General features: G+C 30.1%; 7 protein-coding genes and 1 non-coding gene across 8 annotated transcripts; 4 read left to right on the top strand and 4 right to left on the bottom strand.

Annotated features, from left to right (window-relative positions):
• Nucleotides 1-338: 338 nt before the first annotated feature.
• T552_00663 (hypothetical protein) lies at nt 339-1,557 on the top strand. The gene is made up of 2 exons (XM_018369270.1): nt 339-503; nt 558-1,557. The coding sequence occupies exons 1-2, from the start codon at nt 385-387 to the stop codon at nt 1,504-1,506; spliced, it is 1,068 nt and encodes a 355-aa protein (XP_018226975.1). The 5' UTR covers nt 339-384; the 3' UTR covers nt 1,507-1,557.
• A 985-nt stretch (nt 1,558-2,542) lies between these two features.
• Nucleotides 2,543-5,011, top strand: T552_00662 (hypothetical protein). The gene is made up of 5 exons (XM_018369269.1): nt 2,543-2,842; nt 2,891-3,062; nt 3,113-3,246; nt 3,288-3,536; nt 3,580-5,011. The coding sequence occupies exons 1-5, from the start codon at nt 2,588-2,590 to the stop codon at nt 4,963-4,965; spliced, it is 2,196 nt and encodes a 731-aa protein (XP_018226974.1). The 5' UTR covers nt 2,543-2,587; the 3' UTR covers nt 4,966-5,011.
• Nucleotides 5,012-5,242: 231 nt separating this feature from the next.
• Nucleotides 5,243-6,044, top strand: T552_00661 (hypothetical protein). Its single transcript, XM_018369268.1, has 2 exons — nt 5,243-5,807; nt 5,854-6,044. Exons 1-2 carry the CDS (start codon nt 5,289-5,291, stop codon nt 6,016-6,018), a joined length of 684 nt encoding a protein of 227 aa, XP_018226973.1. The 5' UTR covers nt 5,243-5,288; the 3' UTR covers nt 6,019-6,044.
• Nucleotides 6,045-6,898: 854 nt separating this feature from the next.
• Nucleotides 6,899-8,105, top strand: T552_00659 (hypothetical protein). The gene is made up of 3 exons (XM_018369267.1): nt 6,899-7,497; nt 7,544-7,870; nt 7,913-8,105. Exons 1-3 carry the CDS (start codon nt 6,945-6,947, stop codon nt 8,062-8,064), a joined length of 1,032 nt encoding a protein of 343 aa, XP_018226972.1. The 5' UTR covers nt 6,899-6,944; the 3' UTR covers nt 8,065-8,105.
• Nucleotides 8,106-8,625: 520 nt separating this feature from the next.
• Nucleotides 8,626-8,698, bottom strand: T552_05008. The gene has a single exon. It is a non-coding gene; the product is annotated as a tRNA-Val (tRNA).
• A 541-nt stretch (nt 8,699-9,239) lies between these two features.
• T552_00657 (hypothetical protein) lies at nt 9,240-10,648 on the bottom strand. Its single transcript, XM_018369266.1, has 5 exons — nt 10,412-10,648; nt 10,258-10,367; nt 10,113-10,211; nt 9,979-10,056; nt 9,240-9,931 (listed from the first exon to the last, which is right to left on the bottom strand). The coding sequence occupies exons 1-5, from the start codon at nt 10,600-10,602 to the stop codon at nt 9,285-9,287; spliced, it is 1,125 nt and encodes a 374-aa protein (XP_018226971.1). The 5' UTR covers nt 10,603-10,648; the 3' UTR covers nt 9,240-9,284.
• A 9-nt stretch (nt 10,649-10,657) lies between these two features.
• T552_00656 (hypothetical protein) lies at nt 10,658-14,543 on the bottom strand. Its single transcript, XM_018369265.1, has 18 exons — nt 14,267-14,543; nt 14,123-14,227; nt 13,917-14,074; nt 13,811-13,872; nt 13,712-13,773; nt 13,365-13,669; nt 13,005-13,323; nt 12,802-12,961; nt 12,571-12,760; nt 12,403-12,524; nt 12,277-12,358; nt 12,150-12,230; nt 11,958-12,104; nt 11,820-11,903; nt 11,658-11,767; nt 11,111-11,612; nt 10,957-11,057; nt 10,658-10,911 (listed from the first exon to the last, which is right to left on the bottom strand). The coding sequence occupies exons 1-18, from the start codon at nt 14,499-14,501 to the stop codon at nt 10,704-10,706; spliced, it is 3,033 nt and encodes a 1,010-aa protein (XP_018226970.1). The 5' UTR covers nt 14,502-14,543; the 3' UTR covers nt 10,658-10,703.
• A 150-nt stretch (nt 14,544-14,693) lies between these two features.
• T552_00655 (hypothetical protein) lies at nt 14,694-16,952 on the bottom strand. Its single transcript, XM_018369264.1, has 8 exons — nt 16,906-16,952; nt 16,307-16,719; nt 16,136-16,253; nt 15,676-16,082; nt 15,507-15,620; nt 15,203-15,449; nt 14,872-15,154; nt 14,694-14,824 (listed from the first exon to the last, which is right to left on the bottom strand). Exons 1-8 carry the CDS (start codon nt 16,940-16,942, stop codon nt 14,740-14,742), a joined length of 1,704 nt encoding a protein of 567 aa, XP_018226969.1. The 5' UTR covers nt 16,943-16,952; the 3' UTR covers nt 14,694-14,739.
• Between the last annotated feature and the right edge of the window lie 305 nt (nt 16,953-17,257).

Below are 17,257 nucleotides of genomic sequence, written 5' to 3'. Positions count from 1 at the left end.
ACACATTCCCTCCTAGCATCCCTCTATATGACCCGTCATCCTTCACCCTTCCAATCCCCTTACAAACCCCTCCATATACTCTCCTTTCGTCCCCTCTCCTTCTAATCTATACTGTTTCAAGCAATAAGCTAACCTATTTCCTCATCTTTATGATAGGGCTTATCCGCAGGCTCCACTAAGTGGAGCCGTGACGGGTCAAGGCGTCCGGTTAAAAGACCCAGGACAGCATACTGAAACAGTTGGTGACCTATTTAAACCGGCAGAACAGGTCGGAATAAAGCAGGGGCAGTGGATTGGAGGAGTGTTGAAGCAGCGCAGTAAAGATTGAGAGCGCGGAATCGCCTCAGTAAAGAGCAATTTTGTTCTTAATAGAAATAAAACAGTATGCAAAGTCCGGAGATACGACGGGAACGTGTATCAATAGACGGATCATATGTATCATGGAAACATGGAAATTTCTTACCCAATAGTTTACAAGGACAAAGTTTTTTAGGGTCAGGAGGGTAAGAGAGATTTATTAGCAGAGGGAATGAATAAATAATGAGGAATTTTAATAGAAATTCAATGGAAACAGAAGAAGGATTGGGATGTGAAGAGTATTTATGTCCCCGATTGGAGATATCGTTTTGCAAGGATTTTAATTGTTGTGGAGTGGTATTACGTGATTTGCATGATTTATGCCGACATTATGAGGAGGCGCATGTACGGTTAGAAGAAGAGGGGTTATTTGTATCATCAGGAGCGAGATTTGCGAATTCGGCGTTTGCATGCCGAATGGGATGGGATGGCAAGCCTAGATTGGATCTGTATGAATCGTCGAATGGGGATATGGATTTAGATCAAGAATTTGCGTTTGATCATCTTTTTCAGTCATTATCGGAGTCGGATAAACAAGAACAAAATTTAGCGCCATTATCGGTGTCTACGCGGGATTTCTTACTTTCATCGTCGAATATATCGACGCCGTCGTCATCTATGCCATCAACGCCTACATTTGATTCATCACAAGAGTTTTTAGTATTAGATATGGATGATACGGAGACGGTAGTTTTGAATGGATCATCATTATTAGCGGAAGAATGGGTAAAGCAACAAATGGTGAAAAAGCAGCGTCAGCATGGAGTAACCTTGTCTGATGCGGAAAGTCGAGCTACGATTGATTCCCCAGGGTCTAATTTTGTTGTTGTTGATAAGCCATATAAGTGTCCCGTTATGGGTTGTGATAAGGCCTATAAAAATCAAAATGGTCTAAAATATCATAAACTTCATGGACATTGTACAGCATCTGTAATGCTTCAGGATACTACGGTTCCTGTGGCATTTTCAGATGAAGCGGTGGTTTCAAGTCCTAAAGGCAATCCTGTCGTTGAAAATAAGCCGTATAAATGTGAATTATGTAATAAAAGATACAAAAATCTTAATGGGTTGAAATATCATAAGGCTCATTCGCATCAGCAAATTAGTATGGCGCAAATTCAGAGAGAGGTTTTAATGCAAGGTTGGTAATTATAAGGGGCTTGATTGCAAGTGTTTTTTTTGGGTTACATTTCTTTCTTTTTGAGTTTTATGTTTGGCGATTGTGTTTTGGGTTATCCTTAATACGAGATTTTTTTCAATATCTCTATCTGATATCCTGATGTTGACGGACCATTGGTTTCAATATAAAGGCGAATCTGGATTTAAAAAGGGCTTGATACTAAAAGATTTTATTCATATTTTTTATATGTTTTATTTTTTTTACACTTATTTTCTGTTTAAAGCCTTTTCTAAGAGGACATATTACGGGGTAAATCGGTTTCAAGTGTTAGGGTACATAAAGTCAATTCTTAATGTTTTAATTTTTATAAATCTTCAGGTGTAATATTTTTTATTTATTATACTTGATTCACTGTTTTACTTGGGTTTTACCATTAGTTGATAGATTAACTTTGGTCATAATATATTTGGTTTATTATTAGTTTTTTCCTCTTATTTTTTTATTTCGCTTATATACTGCTTCTAATTATTCTTATGGTTTCTTTAATTTTATGATATTTTTCTCTATATTTTATTTATTTTTTTATATTTTCTCTACATTTCTCTACTTTTCTCTATTATTTATACTTTATTTTTTAACTATTTGTTTATTCGCCCTTAGCAATCGATTTAATATTAAAAAAAACCACGTAAGCCGGTTATATATAGGTTTAATGACAAATAATACAGAAATAAGATATCTTAATTGAATATATCTCCTGTTTGGAGCAGCTTTGAATTCATTATACTTTTGTTTGAGCGGAATATTGGATATTTTTAATTGCTATATAATAATTTTTTAATATCTGTTGTTGAAAAATATCAAGGAGGTTTTATATTATAAAAAGGTGTTTTTTTTGAGCTTTTGGCTGTATTTTTTGAGAAAATTATATATATTTTCTTAAAAACAAACAAATCCTATTTTCCATTGAATTAAGCTATTAAAAGAGGTTCTTGAAGTATAAAGGATAAGGTTTAATCGGAAAAATACTGGAAATAGTTTCTTTAGTTAATATTTAATACGTTATTAAAGGATTGTTGTTTAAAAGATAAATCTTTATATGATATTAAAATGACAGCGGTATTACGACAATCTCCATTACCACCACCAAGAACATCGTCTCTTCAGAACCAGAAACAAGGAGGAGATCGTCTTCATGCATCATCTTTGAATTGTAAAATGAATATGGAATTGCATGAGACATGTCTTGGAGATTATATTTTAGGACAGACACTTGGTGAAGGAGAATTTGGAAAAGTGAAGTTAGGATGGCCAAGACGAGGGTTAATGCAATTGCCAAATGGACAAGTTAGACCAGATGTGCAAGTATTTATTAATTTTTAAATTTTATTTAGTTATAATATAATTATATAGGTAGCTATTAAACTTATTCGAAAAGACTCAATTAATGGTTCACGTACACGTCTTAATAAAATTAGACGTGAGGTTTCAATTCTTCGTTATGTTTGTCATCCAAACATTGTTAAACTTTTTGATGTGATTGAAACTACTCAATATATAGGCATTATATTAGAATACGCAAGTGGTTAGTCATATTTTTTCCTTAAAACTTTGTTTATTTCTTATTTTAACAAGGTGGTGAACTTTTTGACTTTATTCTTGTTCATCGTTATCTTAAAGATAACATTGCTTCTAAGCTTTTTGCACAACTTATTAGTGGTGTATCATATCTTCATAAGAAAGGAATAGTGCATCGAGATTTAAAGTTGGTTAGTATTTTATTGAGTGTACATTTTTACTAAATATTAAGGAAAATTTATTACTTGATAGAAATAAGAATATTATTGTTACGGATTTTGGTTTTGCTAATGTTTTTGATGTTGGCGATAATTTGAATAATTTTCATGATATAGATGGCGTTAGCGAAAGATCATTTAAAAGAGGTGATCTTATGCAAACTAGTTGTGGTAGTCCTTGCTATGCTGCACCTGAATTGGTAATTGGTGATGGCTGTTATGTTGGTAGGAAGGTAGATGTTTGGAGTTGCGGTGTTATTTTGGTAATTTTGGTTGTTTACTTATGTTTATATTCTTATATTTTAGTATGCTATGCTTGCTGGATATCTTCCTTTTGATGATGATCCAAATAATCCCGATGGTGACAATATAAATTTATTATATAAATATATTATTAATACGCCTTTGACATTCCCGGAATATGTTTCTGTTCTTGCTCGAGATCTTTTAAAGAGGCTTCTTGTTCCGGATCCTAAACGACGTGCTTCATTGCAAGATATTACAACACATCCTTGGTTAATTCATCATATAGATCTATTTAATATGCCTTTCAATTTACCAGAGACGTCTGCATTTAATGCGTCAAATGAAAAAAGACATGTATCTTCTAATATCATATCGCAATCAAAAGCACCATTTAAACTTAATCGTGAAAAATACAATGGTTATAATGATTATTCTTCTCCATGTTCAGGATATATGTCGAAAGGACAACAAGCATCATCTGCGTCAAATAATCATAAACGTCATACTGTTCATATAGATTATGAATCACATATACAGAATTATAGTCCTTCTTTTCTAAGTGAGGAAATGCCATATTCAAAATATACTTCTATTAATGATAATTTTAATGATATGATGTCTAGTTTGAATATTTCTTTATCTGAAAATACGTTATCTCATGATACTAATTACAATTCTGCATTAACTCTTACAGCAGTTTCTGAGAATAATAAAACATCTGCATCTATTAAGGGACCAACAAAGGTTTCAGCAGTTTCACAATTAAATAAATTACCTGCGCCACCTAAAAAGCCTCGACCAACAAGTTATCAATCTCCTGTGGGTATTTTTGAAGGTTCGAGTCTTAATCTTTTTAATTCTTTGAATACAAATGCACGAAATAAGCAATTTAAACGAAATACTGTTTATATACCAACATCTAATTCTACATCTTCAAAACCACCCTTTTTATATGAAAAAGGTGATTTATATGTAACACGAGCTCCTCCTTCTTTGTTACCTATACCTGCTGTTTCAAAAAATGCTGAGCTTTCAAGACCTCCTTCTCCTTTGAAATATACTTCAAATGTAACTTTAGGGACTTCAATGGGAATGTTACCAACAGATGATAAATATGTTCCAAAGAAAGTTTCTAATACTCATAAACGTGGATCAAATAGTATTTCTATTGGAGCTGAACGATTATTTGGAAAGATATGGAATGGCAATTTAAATCATTCACTTTTCACTGTATCTACTAATAAAAACTATAAAAATACTCCATGCACTTCTCATATGGATTTATTAACACATAATGAATTAGATTCAACTAAATTAAATGCAAAAAAGACATCTAAAATTTCAAAAACAAAGAAAATATTTGCTAATTGTACAAGTGAAAAGAATAATACTTCTCGTGTAATGAGTTGGTTTACAAAAAAACGAAAAAATAAAGATGTTTTATGATTAACTGATTTAATTGATTAATTTGTTGTATTTTATTGTAAAGAGGAATAACTACAATTGTTATAAAGGAATGGTGATATAGATGTGTTTATGGCGTTTTTAGATAATTTTGAGTACTATTTTTTATTTGCAGCTTTGTAATATATTAAACACAAATTATTAGAATACCTTTGTCATTTTAATTAACTTTATTGATTATGAATGTATCTAAAAATAAATAAATAGATTTCATTTTAAAATTTTATTTTTAATTTGATTAAAAGACTGGATATATATATATCTATATATCTATGTTTTTACAGAGTTTAAAATAAAGTATTTAAATGAATCTTTCAAGGGTAGAAAAGTTATTAAAATTTCTTGAAAGCAAATCTTTATATGTTCATTTAAATTGGATTGAAGAAACACTACATCAAATAGATGCTTCTTTAAATAACAAAGAATTAGAACAACAAATATTACAATGTTTATTAAATTCTGATATTAAAAAGGCCTTAACTCCTCAATCATGTTTACCTATTGATATTTTTGATCAACATAATCAAGTTTTGCCTGGTCCATATTGTTTACAAATTATACATGTTCAAGATATTGGAATTAGTATATTTAATCAATTAGAATATCTAGAACAGTTTGATGATTCTGGCAATATCAAATCATATAATATTATACGGAATAATTTATCTGACGTTGATGATGATGATGATATACCTGATATAAATAATTCTCCACCAAAAAAATTTTGCAAATTAATACTTGAGGATTCTTCTGGATTATGTGTATGGGCAATTGAACATAAACCAATTAAAGAAATTCATGTTGCAATAAATCTTGGTGCTAAGGTAAATATTTATTTTAATATTTTCTTAAATATACATAAATATATAGATATTATTAAAAAATATTCTTGTTCTTAGGGGTGTTCTTATTTTAAACCCTTCAAATCTTACATTTTTAGGTGGTGAAATATTTCAACTTAAAAATTATTTTCCCTCCGGATTTAAAAATCAATTAAAATCCCTTCTTTATAATGAAAATCAATCAAATTATTAAATAAAATATTTAAAAAAAAAAAAAACATTAATATATTTGTATTATCTTTTATTTATTCTCATTAATACTAACAATAAATATAAACGTTTCATTACTTTCTACCTCTCCCCCCACGTACACCCTAACCCTGACCCTATGTACATTAAACCCTAACCCTAATCACTTCGCCCTCCTCCCTCGGCCCTAACCTTTTTCGTTTAGGGTTACTCCTGTTTAGGTCTTAACCCTTATTCTCCCTTAATATATTTTACCAATTAAATTTTAAAATAAAACTTCCTTAAGCTTTAATTAATTCGGATTTATTTAGCTTATTTAGTTATCTTCTAACTCTTAGCTTTAATGCACACTGTTTTATTTTTATTAGCAAGTTTACTTAATTTATCGTAAAATTAAAGACAAAACGCTAATACTTTTTAATAACCTTATGAGAAAGTACTAATAAAAATATCCAGGATTATTGATAAACTTATTTTTTGTCTATTAAAAGTTTAGCAAGGGTTATAAACAGGATTATATGCGTGTTTTATTGCGCATATATGCAGAAATTGTAATTGCTCAAGATTATGCTTTTTTACCTATGAAACACATGTATTTCTGGTTTTAAATGGTTTATTTTCTATGATTTTATATTATTTTATTATATCTTTGAATATGAGGTATCAGCCGACAAACGGTCATAGTCTGGTCCTAAATTTAGTTGGTCATGGAATTATCGGTCTTGGGCATGTTTTAACTGAATAAATGGAATATTATCATATGCAAAGATTAGTTACCTTGTCCATGTGATAGGGTGTATTTTTTGTCTATAATTAGGGGGATGATGAGTAAAAGGACGGGATTTAGGGAGTGTAAAACCCCATAAGATTGCTTATCTTGAGACGGAATCCTATATTGTTATCGGATTCTGTAATAATTTGATATTATTAATGTCAATGTTTCAAGAATCTAGGATTGGGCTCGTTCTTGATAATCGTCTTGAAATTACAGGTATTATTGGAGTTGGTACATATGGGATAGTATATATAGCAATTGATATTTATACAAGTGTTTCGTATGCAATTAAATCTATTTTGAAAATGGGGAATGAATCTACTCAGAACAAGTTTCAATCACGTGAAATAGCATTACATTTGAAAGTGCAATCTCATCCCCATATTGTGTCTATAATTGAAGTCTTGGATGCGCCGGATTGTGTGTATATTGTGATGGAATATTGTTCAGAAGGAGATCTTTTTACGGCGATTACAGAGAAGAATGGATATGTTGGAAATGATACATTAATTAGACAAGTTTTTCTGCAATTGTTGAGTGCAGTTGAATATTGTCATTCATCAGGAATTTATCATCGTGATTTGAAGCCAGAAAATATTCTTGTTACTCAGTCGGGTAAATTTTTAAAATTAGCAGACTTTGGTCTTGCTACGACAGAAGTATTTACCTCAGAATTTGGTTGTGGTTCACCATTTTACATGTCACCTGGTATCTTTTTTACTGGTTTTTTTTTTAATTAATTCTTTCGGTATAGAATGTTTACAAGAAACGACAGAATTTCCACATTATAGGTCTGCTCCTAATGATGTTTGGTCATTGGGTGTTATATTAGTAAATTTGACATGTGGTCGTAATCCTTGGAAACGTGCGTCTAGCACACTTGATGAAACATTTCGTGCTTTTCTTCAAAATCCTGCATTTCTTCGTTCTATTTTACCTCTTTCATCTCAACTTTATTCAATTCTTCAACGTGTTTTTGATCCAAATCCGAGTACTAGGATTACTCTTCCGGAATTACGTATTTCTATCATTAATTGTTCAAAGTTTACTGTATCTTTTGAAAGCTACGAGAACACTGATGGTTTCTTGAAAATTGATTTTTCGTTCTTTAATAATACTTTAGATGATAAAGTTCCTATTTCTTGGCTTTTGACTCCGCCTTCTTTTTCTTGCAAAGAAAGTCCATTAACACCTTCTACATCAAAAACAAAAAATATGCTGCCAGGGCTGTATAATCTTCCTATAACACCGATTTCACCTAAACGATTTTCATGACGGTGTATCTCGTTTTCTTATTCATATTTGGGTTGCAAGGTTCTTTGCATTTATATTTAAATTTTAGGGACAATAGTTTTTCTCATATTTGCTTAAGCATTGGTGTTTAGATATTCTGGAAATATATTGTTATTGGTTCTTGTCATCAATACTTTTTTGCATGCTTTATCGCTACATATATCTGATAATTTCGTTGAATTATTGATTTATATCATCATGGTTGTGTTCAAAATATCTCACTTTATCATATATTTTAGTATTTAAACAGTTGTAAGTCATGTTTGGTATATCTTTATGCACAACTGCTTTCATTTTTATTGCATTTTAAATTGTTTCTTGGGTCATCAGTTGATAAAAATATGAGCAAGATATAGTTTTATTATTAGTAGTAGTTATATTATTACTTATTTTTTAGCTATATTTTATTTATGATAATTCGGTCTAGTATTTTTAATATGTTTAATGCTATTTTTTAGGTTTTATAAAAAACATAGCATTTTGAAAATAGAAAATTGATTCACAAGAATGAAATATCTGGAATTAATTTCCTTAATCTCTTACTGCACGTACTCGGGATCGAACCGAGGACCTCTCGCGTGTAAAGCGAATATGATAACCACTACATCATACGTGCTGGGTGGTATTCAGCAATTTATGGTATTTAAATAATATATTTTATTGATAATATAAATTATTTTTTTATTAATATACCATCTGCTTATAAATCTTTAATTAAATCTATAATAAAGAAATTTTTCAAGTTATTTTGAAATGATTATTATTTAGAAGATTAAATGATATTTTTAAATGAGTTTGCATATTGTAGTTTGATAGTGATGAAAATAAATAAGTTTAATTCAAATCAATTTGAACCCTATTTCTCCAGCTATTTTGAATGATATAGTTTTCAAAAAGCGATTTGACGCAACATTCTGTAAGAAATGAATTTAAATTTTATTGAACGAATAATTATTTATTTCCATTTTTAATGAATTTTAAAAAAACTACCAAAGATAGTGCCTGAAGCGCTAGAAAATGTGTATATTCCATAATCCATCATTTATATCTAGTAATTCTTCCCAAGTATTAAACTTATCTATAAAGTTTAGCGCAAATATATTTTTAAAACATTTTGATAATCTATTTCTAGGACAAAAGATACGTCCATAGACTATAAATTGTTCCATCTGATAGTTATATTAAAAACATTATAATTGATTTTATTCTTGAACATTTTTATTCTTAAAGCTTCTCGCTGAATGATGATCGCGTTCTTTCTTACGAAAGGGTGTGTTTGACTTATTATATGATTCTGTGTTGCTTTTCGGCTCTTTTTGTGTGGATTGTGCTGTACAATCATGATATTTTCTGGTATTTTTTTTGGGTTCATTTTCGCTTTTATTTGTAGAATTAGTTGTAGTGTCTTTTTTTTTTGGTATTTTTAAAGAATCATACGTCTTTTCTCTGTTAAATATATCTGAATTAGAATCTTTTTCTCGATTTGATGGCTTAAGAATTTTAATAGTATTCATAGTAGCTGGCGATTCTTTTTTTGCTGTATTTTTATGAGTTCTTTTATGAGGATTAGAATGCTTTGGAAAAAGCTCGTCTGGTCGCATAGAACTTTCTTTCCTTGCATCTGAATTATTTGGTTCTTTTTGAAATTTATTCTTGTTATATTTTTTTATAGAACCATATCCTCCATGTGACTTGATTTGTGCTGTTATCGAATCAGCTTTTATTTGTGCTGATGCCTTCTTTTCTAATGCATATTTTTTACGTTGTTTCGATTTTAAAGCTGCTGCCTTTTTTTGCATTCTTAAATGTACAATTAATGGTGTAATTGCATTAATAGGAACTGTATCATCTATATTCACAATTTTAGCTCATTTTAAATATTAAAATCTATCAAACCATCCTCTTGTTTATTTTGTTCTTGTGATTCTTTATTTGGATTTTTCAATGTTTCTTGAAATTCTATATATTCTGGGTCTAAAAAAAAACATTTATAAATAAAAAATATCTGTATAATATAATCCCCTTAATACCTTCATCAATCGTCCCTTGTCTAACATCATGTTTCTGTTTTTCTAACCGAGGAATCTTCTGAAACGGCGCAAATTCAACAAGCACCTTTTGCTCCTTATCTAGTCATAATTAACCCAAAAAAAAGCAACATAGCACATCTATAACTCTTCTCTTCTGAAAATACATGTCTATTAATGCTTTTATAAAAGCCAATCAGCGTTTCTAGCGATTTAAACTTGATATACGCTCTTCCATATCTATCATTTTTGCTACGGCTTAAATCCTCAATAAACTCTTAATAACTCATATAAATAAATACTTTGTTGATATTTTCCCTGGTAAAAACGTAAACCATTCAATTTCCTCCGAAATACACTCTTTTATAGAGTTCTTAAACTCCTCCTCTGAAAGACTACTCGGTAAATATCGAACCACTACCTTCAGTCGGCTTGACTGCCGTGGATGTTTTGCCTGTGTATTTTCTCTGTTATTTCCTGCTTTTTTCTCCATCAAATACCATATTCTTTGTCCTCCATGCCATGGCTGTCTGGATCGATATCTCTAGGTATTGGGCAGTATATATATAGTGTATAATAAGAAGTTAATAATAATTATGATTTATTCAAGAATATGGAGCGGAAGTCATCATTATTGTAAGTTGATAATGAATGAGTATAAGAAGGAGCATTATTATGAGTAGATAATTTGAGTCGTTTTTTTGGCAAAGAGATAGTGTTTTGATTGAAGGAGAGTCTTTGTCGTCTAGACTTTAGATCAGTAATTTTCTGAGGAGGAAGATCATTATTTTGTGGTGAAAATCTGTGTAAAAAAAATTAGAATAGTTTAGAAAAATGAAAAAGTTACTTTTTAGGTTTATGTTGAAGTAAAGTTTCAACAGTAACAATGCGTATTTTTGTATCAGAGAAAACATAACCATCTAGGGCCATTGCAGCTCTTCCAGCATCCTAAAAAAAAAAGTAAATTTATGTATAATTAGAGGAATTGTATGATTTTTTACAGATGCATGTTTAAATTGAATAATAGCGCCTTGATGATCAGGTCTTAATTCAATTTTATTAATGCTTCCATAGACTTTGAAGACGTCTTCTATTCTAGTTTGATTGACGGTATCTGGAAGATATAAAATGCCAAGAGATTTATCTTTGATTTCATGAAAAGGTACGCTAGGTGTAGTTTTTTCTTCTGAAACAGTATTTTCGTGTGAAGATGCATTTTCATCCTCTTTTTTGTTTTCTTTTAGATAGATCTTGTTTTTTGGTTTTACTAATTTTACAGATATAGGTTTTGAATGCAATTCTTGCTTATCGGCATCTAATGCAGAATGTGCTTGTTCTGTTGTGGGATAAACTATATAACAAAAACCTTTGTGGTATCCTGAATCTCTATCATAAATGAGCCGTATACGTTCTAGAGTTCCATATTTAGAGAATAAATTTATTAAATCATCTTCGGTTGATTCAGGTGAAATATTAGAAACAATGATTTCTCTTTCTTCAGAACTATTTTCCTTAGTAGAGGAAAGGATAGTATGAAATTATGTTTACATTGCTTCTTTTCTATTTTCTTTCTTTGATGAATCTGATATACTAACCACAAGTTTATATTTTTTTTCAAAAGTTTGCCCATGTAAAGAAAGAGAAGCTAATGCTTGTTCCTAAAAATTGTATTTAAGATTTAAATATGTATAATTGTTTGTGTATAAATACCGGATATTTCATTTGAACATAACAAAATCTTCTATGTGAATTATAACGTAAACTTGGAAATCGAACTTCAACTACATCTCCAAACTACAAATGTATGAGTTAATTTCCAAGAAAAAGGAATATTTAATTTAAGAAAACCTTTTGAAAGAGTTGATAAATAAATTTTTCATCTGCTGAGGGTGGAAAATTTGTTACCCATAATGTTGTTTCAGTAGCAAGCTCAACTAGAACTTCGTTTTGATCCAATTTCTTGTAATTCTTTGTTAGAGCAGATTTAGTATCTTCCTTAAAAAAGTAATTAATAAATAATTAAGTATATGGGAGGACAACTAGAGTAGCAAATTCTACAAATGCTGTTGATGAATCTTTTGATGATTCTTCCATAATTTTCGTATCTATAATATCGCCGCACTAATATTAATTAAAATAATTTTTATGACATATTTAAGAATTCTACTCCACAAAAAAAGTGACGTAATTGTTCAACAGAAATTGATTTTGGTAATCCTGTTACTCTAACAGTAGTATTTTCTCTGTTTCTATAAAATAATGAACACTAATAATATATTAAATATATTAATACCGTTTAATTTTATTTTCAATTGATTTCTTTTGATTTTTAATATTATCATCTGTTGGTATTTTTTCAAGTTTTTCTTCTGATTCCTCAGGCAATTGATTGTTTTTGTTTTCTGTATTTATTTCCTTTTAAAAAAATGTTATTTATAGTATAATATAGCTTAAATATTACCTTTTTTTCTATTTTTCGTATATTTTTGATACCTTTATGTATAATTGTCTCTGCTTTTTCTAATGATTCCAATGTTCCTTCTTCTACAACAAAATCCCTATATATATCGAAAATTAATTCAGGTAAATCCAGATGTTTTAAACTAGCATTTTTCAAAATATTCATGGCGATATTTATTTCTCCATAATGTCTAATATATTGAATGTTTTATAGAAAAAAGTTATAAACTACCTTTCCCATATAAAATATTGTAGCCAATATTTAGCTTCTGTATTATGATTTTTTAATATATTTTTCCAAATCTTGCGTGCTTCATTCATATTTCCTAATTTCGTATTTACAGAAATTTGCATTTTTTCAAGTCTTTTTTGTTTATCAGATGTTTTAAATACTATGAAATTATAAATTTAATGATTTATTATTTCAATCTATACCGTTTCTAAGTAGTTTAATTGACGTTTGCAACTCTTTTATAACGTATTGAACTTTTTCATCATTACTATCCCATACTATAACCCTACGTTTACAATATCCACACCATGCTTCTAAAACCTTTACGAATTCTTCTATATCATGAAAAAGTGTTCCTAATTCAATTGAACGATTTTTAAGTGCACAAATTTCACTTAAAGAAGAATTATTATGTTCAAGTATATATATATAATGTGCCCAAAGCATACCACTCCATGGATAGTTTTTAACAGATCTTTGTAAAAAAAAATCATTTATTTTATTGATAGATGATTTTTCAAACTATTTATATTAGTATTGTAAAAAAAAAGAAAAGAAAATACCATAAATTGAATATAATCTTCCCATATTTCTGCCGATAGAGGATAACTCTTAAGAAACCGCTCAAATAGTGTACATATTAATTCTATTTCTTGAGGTTTTTGATGTAATTCCCATTCTAAATACTTGACATATTGATCGTAAGCATAATTATACTTTGATAACTGCATCTCATAAAAATCTCTTTCTTGATATTTAACTAAAGCTGGATTATATATTTTATTAGTTGAAACCATAATTTCTTCATAATTTGAATTATCATAATTAGTTATAAAGCTAGAAAAATCAGAGAAACATGTTTCCATTCCTAAATATTAATTATATACTTCATTACCAGATTTCAAAATACCAGAATGAGGAACTTTTAATCTTTCTATATAAATTTGTTTTACATCCTGAATATTTTCAAGACTATTCATTAGTATAGAAATTAATAAATAATTAATACCTTGGATTTTCTTTCAACATTTGAACTTTATAATCACGATAAAAAGACCATATTTCATGGCTCTAACATAATTCATATCTTATAAAAGCAATTATTTATATGTTACCTGTAAAATATGGTATTTAGTAGCTGAATATGCTTGAATATAAATATTTTCAAGAAAATTTTGATTAAATAATTCTTTCAGGTCTGATTTTTCACTATTAATTGTCATTTCTACCTGAGTTTTAACATATGTAATATATTTTTTCCATAAATTGATAGCTAATATAATATTAATTATTTCTTAAAAATATATTGCTGCTGAGTTACAAAGATAATCTTCAACCGATTTAGAGTATAGTTCTAAAAGGTAAATTTTATCTTCAGATGTTATGGTTATTTCTTCTTGATCATTTAACCATTCTATCCACATTTCTAATAAAGTTATTTAAAAGCCGTTTTTTTCAATAATACCCTCTGTTAATGGGAAATATACTTGCATAGCTTCTCTTGCGCTCTTCAATTCATCTATCATCTTATGTTTTTTAAGTAAATTGATATATTTAATATGTGAATCATAATCAAATGGTTGTTTCATAAGTTTATCTAATAATGTATTGATTTCTTCTAAATCTTGTGAAATATCAAAATCATCTTCATCCAACATCTCCTCATCTTTAATGATGTCTTCTTGATTATTTATAGTCATTTTTATATTAAAAATATAAAGCAAAAGATCATATAAACGAAGACATTATTTGTCGAACAAAAATTTAATTACTATAATGAAAAATGTGACAAACTTATAAATACATGAAATAGTACTACCTATGTACTATACCTTGAACTCTAAACCAATTGTTTTAATTTACAGAAAAAATATCTGATGAATGTTGAAAATTTCTAGTGCCGAGATTCTAGATTAATAGATATTTGAAAACTGAAGTTTACTCGCGCTTTAAATCTCCGGTAACGAATCTTAGATATGGGGGAACTTCAAGTTGATTTTTAAGAAAAAAAAGTTTTAAATTTCTATGTATAAGTTAAGAATTAGAATTAATAATATATAAATTTTTTACCTAGCTTTATCTTTTAATTGTACTTGATTTCTATCCTTCAATGCCTCACTAATTGTGCCGCCTGCACCATAAAGTGTAAGAATTTGACTCCAATGAGGGCCTTTGACTTGATCAAGACCGGCAAATAGAGCCTGTTCTTCTTCTTTTGTCCATGGACGTCTTTGTGCAGGTTTTCCTCTACGAGAAGGAGAAGGACGAGCAGCTTGACGTGCTTGTTCATAGAGTTGTTGTGTAGAAAGTGCATGATCAGCAGTAGGTGAAAGATTAAGATGAAGGTTAGAATCTAATATAGTGTAAACTACATTCTTGAAATATATTTTTGAATATTAACCTGTAAATAGATTGGCATCGACGCCATTAAGAGCCATTGCAGTTGCTTCATCGGTATCATCATGTAAATCTTGTATATGTCCTATTTGTTGCATTTGAGCAATATGTTGAATATGAGATATATGATTTGATTTGCTGCTTCCTGGATCTTGATTTTGACGATACAAAGCTACTTGAAGGACAGAATCAGATGAGTGTCCTTGAGCAGAGCCCTGCATTTTGGAAGAAACTCGGCGATGACGACGAATCTAATGATAAAATTAATGATTTAAAAATTGAAAGAAAAAAAAACAATATTAACATACAGGCTGAGAAACGATTGACTCGTAATTTCTTGTAATATATTCGGAAACATCACGAAGAAAAATCTGCCAAACATATTTTTCGCTTAAATTCTCATTAATAGGAAATTTAGCAAGCTAATAAAAAAAAAAAGAATATTAGTATAACGTATTTTAATAATAAAAATATTACATGATTTTTTCGTGATTTGCAACGTGCTACAAAATCACTTTCATTAGGTGTAAGACTTTTTGCTCCATTCCTTCTTTGAAGAAGAATTTGATCCATATTTGGAGGAAAAAGATCGTCTAGAATCTCTTCTTTTGGCTTTTCGCCTTGATCTATAGCACTAATATAGGCTTGCGTTTTTAAATTTAGAAAAAGTGCACTTTGCGATTTAAGAAGTCGTGCCCCATCAGGAACAAATGTATCAAGAAAATGTTCATTTAAATGAAAAAATCCCACTTCTACCGATCCAAATACCGATGATACAAACGTTGCAAGGTTTACTTTCCTAATAGTTGCACGATGTTGTGGCGCGCGTAAATCAAGTAAATCCGGGTTAAGAAATGCTTCAGTTGAATACAATTTTTTAACTTCTATTAAAAAAAATTAATTAAACTTGTATATTTTAAAAAATTTCATAATTTACGGTTAAAAAGTGATGTTAACGTACGATAAGCTTGTCCTTTCGCCGTATCCGGTCGCGTTACTATATTTAAAGTCTCTTGATGCGGTCCTTTACCAAGAATTGAAAGAATTTGTGATGACTATTTCATATATAAGCAAGTTTATCTTTATTTTCAAAAAAATCTTATTCTACAAGATTATCTAGAATCGGTAATGATTGTATACATAGGTTTTGATTAGGATCCGTAATCTGTTGCGCTACTTCTTCATGTAAAAACGCATGTGCTTCTTGTCCTACCGTCGGTAAATGTTCTAACATCGATAAATCCGGATGAAATTCCGACGCTAATTCTTGCTGAATATCCTCTAATCGCGCATGAGATTCCTCATGCCCTCCATCTAAATTCTGTCCAAATGCTTCCTCATCAAGAACATCTAATTCTCCCTTCATTTTCGCCTTTTTTCGATACGCTTCTGAATATCTCTCTTCCACTCCCGTCATCTCTTCATTCTCTTCCCCATAACTTCCTGTTCGTTTCTTTTCCGTTATTTGACCTTCCATATACCCATTTATCGTTGGATTACATCGTGTACGACTTGTACTCCCTAAACTCCCGTCAGTTCTACTCCATCCTCTCATTTATATGTTTTTCTTTGCAAGAAAAAAATTCCTTTTAGTCTTCCTCTAATCCCTTCAAATACCCTTCATATTTTAGCTTCTTCTTTTCATTAATACTCTTTTTAATATCAACGTTTCTTGCCCTCATTTTCTTGCCCTCTCGTTAAACTTACCCATCCCCTTATAATAAGGACCTGATTCTTCGTTCATACAAAAACCCAATATTGGTTTGATGCCCTAAAGGTGTGTGTCGGGACGGGTAGAAAAACAAAGTCGGGAAAACGGAGTGGGTGGGGTTAGGGCGGGGTTAGTGTGGAGTTAGGGTTAGGGTTGTAGTGGAGAGGGTTGTAGTGGGGAGGGTTAGGGTTCAGTGGGAAGTTGCTGTAAGGGTTAGGGTTAGGGTTCTTCGGGGTTAGGAGGAAGTTGGTTGTAAGTAGGGAGGGAAGGAGTAGGGGGGGAGTAAGTATGAGGGTGGGAGGGGGTGGAGGGGGTGCTATTAGTATTAAGTCAGAGTCAAGTTAGAGT

Source organism: Pneumocystis carinii (genome assembly GCF_001477545.1).
Source record: "Pneumocystis carinii B80 chromosome Unknown supercont1.3, whole genome shotgun sequence".
NCBI classification, from domain to species: domain Eukaryota; kingdom Fungi; phylum Ascomycota; class Pneumocystomycetes; order Pneumocystales; family Pneumocystaceae; genus Pneumocystis; species Pneumocystis carinii.
The sequence above is the reverse complement of the archived record's forward strand: the minus strand, read 5'-3'. Positions and strand labels throughout refer to the sequence as shown.

Coding starts and splice junctions, on each gene's coding strand:
- T552_00663 (XM_018369270.1), top strand. CDS start 385: ATGCAAAGTCCGGAGATACGACGGGAACGTGTATCAATAGACGGATCA. Junction 504..557: donor AGTTTTTTAGGGTCAGGAGG/GTAAGAGAGATT, acceptor GAATTTTAATAG/AAATTCAATGGAAACAGAAG.
- T552_00662 (XM_018369269.1), top strand. CDS start 2,588: ATGACAGCGGTATTACGACAATCTCCATTACCACCACCAAGAACATCG. Junction 2,843..2,890: donor AAGTTAGACCAGATGTGCAA/GTATTTATTAAT, acceptor ATAATTATATAG/GTAGCTATTAAACTTATTCG. Junction 3,063..3,112: donor TATATTAGAATACGCAAGTG/GTTAGTCATATT, acceptor TATTTTAACAAG/GTGGTGAACTTTTTGACTTT.
- T552_00661 (XM_018369268.1), top strand. CDS start 5,289: ATGAATCTTTCAAGGGTAGAAAAGTTATTAAAATTTCTTGAAAGCAAA. Junction 5,808..5,853: donor CAATAAATCTTGGTGCTAAG/GTAAATATTTAT, acceptor ATAAATATATAG/ATATTATTAAAAAATATTCT.
- T552_00659 (XM_018369267.1), top strand. CDS start 6,945: ATGTCAATGTTTCAAGAATCTAGGATTGGGCTCGTTCTTGATAATCGT. Junction 7,498..7,543: donor ACCATTTTACATGTCACCTG/GTATCTTTTTTA, acceptor CTTTCGGTATAG/AATGTTTACAAGAAACGACA. Junction 7,871..7,912: donor AAGCTACGAGAACACTGATG/GTTTCTTGAAAA, acceptor ATAATACTTTAG/ATGATAAAGTTCCTATTTCT.
- T552_00657 (XM_018369266.1), bottom strand. CDS start 10,602: ATGGAGAAAAAAGCAGGAAATAACAGAGAAAATACACAGGCAAAACAT. Junction 10,212..10,257: donor TGTATTTTCAGAAGAGAAGA/GTTATAGATGTG, acceptor AATTATGACTAG/ATAAGGAGCAAAAGGTGCTT. Junction 9,932..9,978: donor ACAAAATAAACAAGAGGATG/GTTTGATAGATT, acceptor TTGTGAATATAG/ATGATACAGTTCCTATTAAT.
- T552_00656 (XM_018369265.1), bottom strand. CDS start 14,501: ATGACTATAAATAATCAAGAAGACATCATTAAAGATGAGGAGATGTTG. Junction 14,075..14,122: donor ATCGGTTGAAGATTATCTTT/GTAACTCAGCAG, acceptor ATATTATATTAG/CTATCAATTTATGGAAAAAA. Junction 13,670..13,711: donor ATTAAAAGTTCCTCATTCTG/GTATTTTGAAAT, acceptor ATTAATATTTAG/GAATGGAAACATGTTTCTCT.
- T552_00655 (XM_018369264.1), bottom strand. CDS start 16,942: ATGAACGAAGAATCAGGTCCTTATTATAAGGGGATGG. Junction 16,720..16,905: donor TCCTTATTATAAGGGGATGG/GTAAGTTTAACG, acceptor ACGGGAGTTTAG/GGAGTACAAGTCGTACACGA. Junction 14,825..14,871: donor CAATTAAAAGATAAAGCTAG/GTAAAAAATTTA, acceptor ACTTATACATAG/AAATTTAAAACTTTTTTTTC.